Here is an 8,952-nt window from a genome sequence, read left to right on the forward strand (position 1 = left end):
ATATATATATATATATATATATATATATATATATATATATTTAATTATTCATTTATTTATTTATATATATGTAAGGTGGTCTTGGATGCTGCATCTCATCCTCTGCGCTCTCCCGCTCTGACTGCCGTGTTGGAGGATTATTTATGTGTCTCGCCTCGGCTTTTTGGTTGTTTTTTTCTCGTTTTTATTATCTTTTATAGTTTTATTTTAGTTTCCCCTTTTTATTGTATGTTTTCTCTGAGTGTTTTTATTTATGATTTAACAACGAGACATTTTTATGACCGTTTTATCTTCAGCTTTTATTCATTTTAGTTTTTTTTAACATTCAGTAAAGTTTTAAGGTCTCGTTTCTACTTAGTTTTCATTTTATGTTGTAGGGGAATCATTTTTACATATGGTGTTTATTCGTTCATTTTAGTTATTTTATTTTATTTTCTTATGATTTCTATTTTTATACTTTTAGTTTTAGTTTTGTTCATTTTTATGCGCCTTTTTAGTTTATTTAATACAAAATTGTATTTTGGCATTGAGGCATTGAAAAGAAAATAAACAGTACGAGTCCATACGTCAACGAATGTGTTTCGCTATCCTCCGAAACTTTGAACCACCGGCAGTGTCGCCATATTAACTTGTTGAACACAGAGACGATCACGGAAGATATAAGTTAAGTACTGAGATCCTGACATTCTTTGCATAGGAGCTGGACGTGATCTGAAGAACATTTTTATTGAATAATTACAACATCTTTTTATTTATTTATTTACTTTTAAATGAACTTGGCTGGTTTGTTTTTCTTTGTTTTATTTGTAACTTTTAACTTTTCAAAGTAGGAAGTCTGAGTGATCTTTTAGTTTTAGTTTTCCTGTTTCGGTGTCACCAGACTTGGGTTTTATACTGTCGTTTTTTTCTTCTTCTTTATAGGGTTTAAGGGGTTTTAAGCCTTCAGCTCTGACGCCAGACTTGCTGGTTTTGTCTTTGTTTTATGGTAAGGCCTTCGGCCAGGCTCTCCACTCTGGAAGTCTTCTCTTTTAGTTTTTGCATACGACAGTCAGTGATTTTAGGTGCCTTTAGCACATTCTTTTACTTTTGTATTTTTCTTAGATTACTTTTTAGTATGTATTTTACCATATGGTTAGGCTGAACGTCAGAAAGTGGTATTCACACTGGAACAACCCTATTAATGATTCAGTTTCCCCCCACGCTACCACTTAAGGGGATTGAATTGACAGGGGTTAACCAGGTCTATTTGCGCCTGTATCCCCCGCCAGCATCAAGGGAGGGCAGAATTCAAAAAGAGTTACTTGATGAACTGGGACGGGACCCCTGGGTTAGACGGATCACACTACAACGGGTGGGTTTTGGTGGCAGCGGTGGGATCCAGTGAATGAGTTAACGCTCTTGAATAATCACTTTATGATGTTGAGACGTCCAGCATTAATTTTTATGTCATGCATGCTTTTAAGTAGTCGTTGGTGAGCCACTTCTTTTACTTTTGGTGTTTTGTTTTATGTTTTACTGTTTTTCCCTCTTTTACAGGTTTTCAGGGTATTTAGTTTTTACTTTTGGTAGTTTTTAGAGCTTGGCCTTTTTCTTTCAGCTTTTACCTTCTCTCTTTCAGAGTTTGATTCTTTTATTGCTAATCGCCAGCTCGCCTAGTTAGTTTTACTGTGGCTCACTTAGTTTAGGATGTTTTCATTTATTTTCTATTAACCCTTTTATCCCCAGCCAGTTCACTTTTGGTGGTGCAGTGTCTTTGTTTTGTACAGTATCTTTGCTTTGTGCAGTGTCTTTGCTTTGTGCAGCGTCTTTGCTTTGTGCAGCGTCTTTGCTCTGTGCAGCGTCTTTGCTCTGTGCAGCGTCTTTGCTTTGTGCAGCGTCTTTGCTTTGTGCAGCAGTTTACGCTTATGAACTCTGGCTTCTTTGTGATCCAGTGGATTGTCAGTTTTGTGTTGGTTTTGTTTCCTGCCAGCAGTAGTTTGTATTTGTGCGTGAAGAGCTTCAAGTATTTGGTTGCTGCGTTCCTGGCATGCCGAACAGCAGGGAGAGGCAGGAGCGATACCAGAGACTCCAGAAGCGTCGAAACATCTGGATGAGCAGCCAGCCGACATCCCGTGAAGTCTCCCCAACACCACGCCGCATACCAGGTGGTTCTAACCCGGACGTACGCGAGGCTGTCCAGATGATGGTCACAGAAGTAACCATGTTTGACCAGATCATGGAGAAGATCAACTCTCTAGTCGCAGAAGTATGGGAGTACAAGGAGCAGAATGATGCCCGACTACAGCGCCATGAAGAGGCCCTTGAACATCGCATGCAGGAAGGCACTCTAAATCTAGAACAGCAAGCAGACAGTAACCTCCATCAGCCACAGGAGAGAGAACTAAACCAGGAGGATCCAGTTCAGCAACTCCGTCGCCAGCTGGAGGAATGCAACAGGGAGCTGGAGGAGACTCGCCTTCAACTACTGCGGACGAATGCTGCACCCATACCTGAAGTACATACCCGAGAACAGGAAATTCAGGAGCTCCGCCACCAGCTAGAGGAACGGAACAGGGAGCTGACTGAGACCCGCCAACGACTACAGGGGTCAGGTGTTGCAGCAGCACCCATGGAATGTGCCCAAGACCGAGAGATTCAAGAACTTCGTCGTCAACTTCAGCAGTGGGACCAGGAGCTAGCAGAGGTCCGCCGTCTCGCCCCCTCAGTACGACATACCATGACTAGGTGTCAAGACCACCATCAGCAGCCTCCTGTCATTAATGGAAGCCGCTCTCCTCCTCAGCCTCTTCCTCGGAGCCGCCCCCACACTCCAATACCAGAGCAGCAGCTGTATCCTGAACGTCAACACACGTATGAACCACAAACATCCCTACCGCAGCAGTTCCAGCCTAGGTCTTCGCCCCAGCGTCCCCAGTCAGCACATCCTTTGTCTCAGTTGTCTGGCACACCATTTTCCTATGTGTTCACGAAGGAAACTGTCCTGCACTTCAAGGGGGATACTTCTGCCTCACAGCCGCTCAAAAAGAACCAAGCAATAGAGAGTTGGATTCGGAAAATTGAGAACATTGTGAAGCCAGCCACCAGAGATGTTCATTCAGGCAGCGCGGGCAAACTGCAGAGGTCCAGCCGAGCTAATCATTAATTCCCCTCTCTTCGACTCGATCACAGAATGGGACACATTCATGGCGGCTCTCCGTAGTAAGTTCCGAGGTACCTACACTTCCTCGGACTTCTACAAGGTTCTATACGACATCCGGATGACACCAAGCCAGGCACCAATGGACTTCTTTTTGCAGTTGGAAGGGCACGTCTACCAGGGATACAGGGATCACCGCGAGGCCATTGGTGATCCATCCGAACTAGTGAAGAGGGTCTTCCTGAGTGGCATCCCCGCATGGCTCCAAGACTTCCTCTCTGTTAAAGAAGATGGTAGCCCAACCCAGATAGCCGAAACAGCACAGCGCATCTGGAATTCACGCAATGGCATAAGGCATAGTGATACTTCACCAGCAGAGGAAAATCCCTACCACCCTAATCGCTCTCCACGGGGTCGGGATTTGTACGCTATGCCGGTAGTTGCTGAGCGTTCCAGTCCACCTGATCATCGATCACCTGTTAGGGAGAAGTGGTGTGAGCATCATCGGGTAAGAACTCATGGTACATCTGAGTGCAGAGCCAGGGCTGAGATCCTAGATCCAGTCTCCGCGACGACGATGCTACCATTGCAGAGGTCCAGGACACTTGGTGAGAGATTGCCCCTTTCGTGAGCGCCAGGGTGACCAAGCTCCAGGAACTGCTGGCAGGTTCGATCCAAGGAGCACCTCACGTGGAAACGTTACCTCTCAAGAAGAGAATGGCAGTGACAGGGCCTACCGGACGGCCAGTTGCAGAACTCAATGTTAGTGGTTCTTCAGTCCGCTGCTTTATTGATACAGGATCCGAAGCGACAATTATTAAACCCCAAGCTCTCAAGCGGATTGATCCTCATAACCACCTATGTCGGAGGAAGACTTACAGCATTCTGCAAGGCGTGTCTGGTCAACCAATCAACACCCTGAGTGAGGTAACCCTTGTTTTCTGCATTAACTCAGACCTTGAAATGCACCATACGGTCACTGTGTGTGATGTAAGATTTCCTGGAGACATACTCTTGGGGATGGACTTTTTGAGAAGAACCACCTTTAGCCTGTCCTCTAGGTCCCAGGATGACTGTGCCTGCCTGACTTTAGAAGGCCAGGAGTTTCCCGTGAATTATACTGATGCCCAATCCCTGCAGCTGAGTGTAGTGAGAGTGACCACACCAGAAGTTCCAGAGAATGCTGAAGAGAGCCACTTTTCCCCGTCTCGCTTGTCACCACCTGACATCTCTTCTGCTGTGCACCTTTACCGAACTACAGAGCTTCCACCACACAGTGGGCATTTCTTGGAGGGTGTAGTGGCAAGGTCTTGTTCTGATGATGGGGATGTATTGTTTACACCGCAAGTAACAGCTGTGTGCATATCACCGTTTGTGCTGAGCACTGTTTCTAGACGGCGATGCCCTGTGTGGGCAGTCAACAGCACAACAAGGCCAATTCGATTAACACAAGGGACATGTTTGGGGATGGTATCTGCTGTTGAGGCTGTTTTTACGGCAGAAACCTCAGCCTCCGAGACTTCCGACTCCAATGCCTGTAACTCTGCTTGTCCAGATTTGAGTGATGACCAAAAGGAAGATGAGAATTTCCAGTGGGAGGAAGACCAGTTTGACAGAACCTTTGGGATAGAGGATTTTGGTTATGGCAGCACTGCCACTGATGTTGCTGATGATCTTCCGCCATCACAAGCCCTTGCCGCAATCGAAGCTGCTAATATACCAGATTACCCATTGCCCTTGGAGACTGAATACCAGATGCCTGATCTGGATCACTTAGGAGAAGATCAACGCCAGGAGTTGCTGAGACTTCTGGGTAGTTACAGTACCCTTTTTGATGGAGGTGAGGATGCTGTGGGCCACATCCCAGGCATTCAGCACAGGATTGATACAGGGCAAGCAACACCTGTATGTACCCGCCAGTGGCGTCTCCCGCAAGCAACCCGTCAAACAATACGCAAGCAGTGTGATGCCATGCTCAAGAATGGTGTCATTGAATCTTCAACTTCACCGTGGTTGAGCCCTGTTGTCCTGGTGAAGAAGAAAGATGGGTCACTTAGGTTCTGTGTGGATTACAGGAACTTGAATGCAGTAACAACAGCGGATACGTTCCCTCTACCAAGAATTGATGAGCTTATTGATGAATTAGGCCCATCCGATACGTTCACCACTCTGGATGCAAGGGCAGCGTATTGGAGTGTTGAGGTTCATCCTGAAGACCGCCCCAAGACAGCATTTAGCGATGGCTATAGGCTTTTTCAGTTTCGGAGGCTACCCTTTGGCCTCAGTACTACACCTACCACTTTCCAGAGGACGATGAATTTCGTCTTATCATCTGTTCTTGGACACCACACCTTAGCATACTTGGATGATGTGATTGTGTACTCCAGGGGCTTCTCACAGCACTTGAAAGATCTAGAAGAAACCTTGCAGCTGCTGGCAGCAGCTGGATTGAAGCTGAACATAGAAAAGTGCAAGTTTGCTGCAACCACAATCAACTTCCTTGGTTTCACTATATCTCCCGGTGTATCGCCTCATCAAGATAAAGTTGCAGCTATTTTGGCAACACCTGCACCGCGAACTGTTAAGGAAGTCCGTCGATTTTTGGGTGCAACAGGCTTCTTTAGGAAGCATATAGAAGGATATGCAACCAACGCAGCTCCACTTCACCTCCTCTTGAAGAAAGGCCAGAGTTGGAAGTGGGAGAAAGACCAGCAACAAGCATTTGAAGAACTGAAAAGGCGTCTGGCATCAGCTCCAGTTCTGCGGCAGCCAGACTTCACGCAACCCTTTGAGTTACACACAGATGCAAGTAGTATCGCTTTGGGAGCAGCTTTAATCCAACGAGATCACGACGGTGCACCGCATGCTATTGCGTACTATAGTAGGAAACTACGCGACCCTGAAACTCGTTATCCAGCCATTGACTGTGAGGCATTAGCGGTTGTAGAGGGCGTTAGGGTCTTTGATTCGTATTTATATGGCCGCAAGTTTTTGATCTACACAGACCATCGTCCTCTTGTATACATCTTTAAACATCGGACAAAATCACCACGGATGACCAGGTACGCCCATGATCTGTCCTATTACGACTTCGAGATCAGGTATAAAGAGGGGCCCACCATGTCCCTGACTTGCTGTCGCGACAAATTGCTGCCATAGATGTTCGGGAGCTGTCATCACAAGAACTTGCTCTGGAGCAACGCCAGGATCCTGCACTTCAAGATATCTTATCCTATCTAAGTGATGGCACTGTACCGAAGAAAAAGCCTCCAGTTTCCCTCTCCGACTTCGAAATGAAAGATGGGGTCCTGTACCGGCTGTTACACCTGCCAGATAAGATTGTGTACCAGCTGTGTGTTCCGGAAAGATTGCGTGACTCGGCATTGAAAGCGGCTCATACTCCACCTCTAGCAATGCATCCCGGTATACATCGGACATATGAGAATCTGCGGAACATGTTTTACTGGCCCAATATGTCCCTGACTTGCTGTCACGACAAATTGCTGCCATAGATGTTCGGGAGCTGTCATCACAAGAACTTGCTCTGGAGCAACGCCAGGATCCTGCACTTCAAGATATCTTATCCTATCTAAGTGATGGCACTGTACCGAACAAAAAGCCTCCAGTTTCCCTCTCCGACTTCGAAATGAAAGATGGGGTCCTGTACCGGCTGTTACACCTGCCAGATAAGATTGTGTACCAGCTGTGTGTTCCGGAAAGATTGCGTGACTCGGCATTGAAAGCGGTTCATACTCCACCTCTAGCAATGCATCCCGGTATACATCGGACATATGAGAATCTGCAGAACATGTTTTACTGGCCCAATATGCTACATGATATCCGCCAGTATGTTGAACATTGCCTTATGTGTCAGCAGTCAAGAGGGGTCGCCCAACGTGTTCCAATGGCCGATGCACCTCTAGCTCTTTATCCACTGGAACGTGTGTCATTGGACATTCTCGACCTGTGCCAGGCACCCATGAGATGGGCATTAACTGTCTTAGACCAACATTCTCGGTTCATCCAGATCATCCCACTCCGAGATATAACAGCCTCCAGAGTACATCATGCCTTCCTTGACCATTGGATAACATACTTTGGTCCACCTCGCGTCATCCAGACTGATAATGGCCGGCAGTTCACTTCTAACCTGTTTGCTGAGTTAGTGGACATGTTACGAGCTTCACACCACTTCACCATCCGATATCACCCCCAGGCCAATGGACTCGTGGAACGCACCAACCGTGTTGTTAAGGCAGCCCTACGATCGGTGGTAGGAGATCGACCTAGGGACTGGCACAAGTATATACCTGAACTGCGACTCGCCCTCAATTCTGCTATTCATCGTACAACAGGGGAGCAACCCATTTACCTCCTAACAGGTCGACATGCATACTTTCCCGTATGTCTCACAAATGATGCAGTCTTTGGTGATAACAGTGCATTCCAAGAAAGACTCAAAACAGCTCGCCGGGCAGCTGTGATGGCTTCCAGGGCTTCCCACGAAACTAATGAGAGGGCATACAACAAGCGAGCCAAAAGGACCTTTGCTCCAGAAGAAGGGAACCTTGTTTGGTATAAGGAGATGGTGCCACGTCCCCTGGGTCCTAGATGGCTAGGGCCTGCCCGGATCTCTAAAAGATTTGGTCCAGTGTCGTTTGAGGTGCAACATCTGGACTCTGGCAAGGTTGTGAGGGCTCACCTTAATCATTTACGCCCTTATCACCCACCACAAGAGTTGTCATATCCCGATGACAATATTGGTCCAGATGAAGAGGAAGAGGCGCCTTCTGCACCTGATGATCCTTGGGTGGCCATCCTCACAACCTGTGTGTGTGATTTCATAACCCATGAGCCAGCCACAATCAACGGGGATGAAGACAACTAGGGACCTTGGTCCAGTACACCCAGGCTATGTGCCATGCTGGATCAAGGATTGCTGTTACTTCGATGCGCTAGGGACCTTGGTCCAGTACGCCCAGGCTATGTGCCATGCTGGATCAAGGGTTGCTGTTACTTCGATGCGCTAGGGACCTTGGTCCAGTACGCCCAGGCTATGTGCCATGCTGGATCAAGGATTGCTGTTACTTCGATGCACTAGGGACCTTGGTCCAGTATGCCCAGGCTATGTGCCATGCTGGATCAAGGATTGCTGTTACTTCGATGCGCTAGGGACCTTGGCCCAGTATGCCCAGGCTATGTGCCATGCTGGATCAAGGATTGCTGTTACTTCGATGCGCTAGGGACCTTAGCCCAGTACGCCCAGGCTATGTGCCATGCTGGATCAAGGATTGCTGTTACTTTGATGCGCTAGGGACCTTGGTCCAGTACGCCCAGGCTATGTGCCATGCTGGATCAAGGGTTGCTGTTAGCTGTGTGCTAGGGAGCTTGGACTCAGTGCGCCTTGGCCGTGTGCCACACTGGTTCAAGTGTTGCTGTTAGCCTGCTGTAGGGACTCTACTGTCAGTGCGCCCTTGGCTGTGTGCCACACTGCAGTAGAGATTGCTGTTCGTCTGTTGGTTCCACTGCACCACGTCGTGTCCTGGGATTATTGAGACCAGATGTAACCAGATGCTCCTGATTTTTGTTTTATGGTGATGGGATTTTTATTTAATATTACTGTTCTTTTATGATCACCTGTCAAACTTATGTCTGCTCCTTTGTGTTTGTCAGGACTCAGGCTTGCTTTTATCTTCCAGGTCTCCGCTTCGACCCAGAGCGGGGGAGGAATTCTGTAAGGTGGTCTTGGATGCTGCATCTCATCCTCTGCGCTCTCCCGCTCTGACTGCCGTGTTGGAGGATTATTTATGTGTCTC

General features: G+C 47.4%; 1 protein-coding gene across 1 annotated transcript; it reads left to right on the forward strand.

Moving 5' to 3' along the window:
- Positions 1 to 3,182: 3,182 nt before the first annotated feature.
- Positions 3,183 to 6,257, forward strand: LOC138864790 (uncharacterized; the record flags this gene model as incomplete). The annotated part of the gene is given in 2 exon segments (XM_070133384.1): positions 3,183 to 3,730; positions 3,775 to 6,257. Coding segments are annotated over 2 exon segments (3,031 nt in total), but the record flags the coding sequence as incomplete, so codon positions are not given.
- Between the last annotated feature and the right edge of the window lie 2,695 nt (positions 6,258 to 8,952).

Source organism: Penaeus vannamei, chromosome 18, assembly GCF_042767895.1.
Source record: "Penaeus vannamei isolate JL-2024 chromosome 18, ASM4276789v1, whole genome shotgun sequence".
In the NCBI taxonomy this organism is placed as follows: Eukaryota; Metazoa; Arthropoda; class Malacostraca; order Decapoda; family Penaeidae; genus Penaeus; species Penaeus vannamei.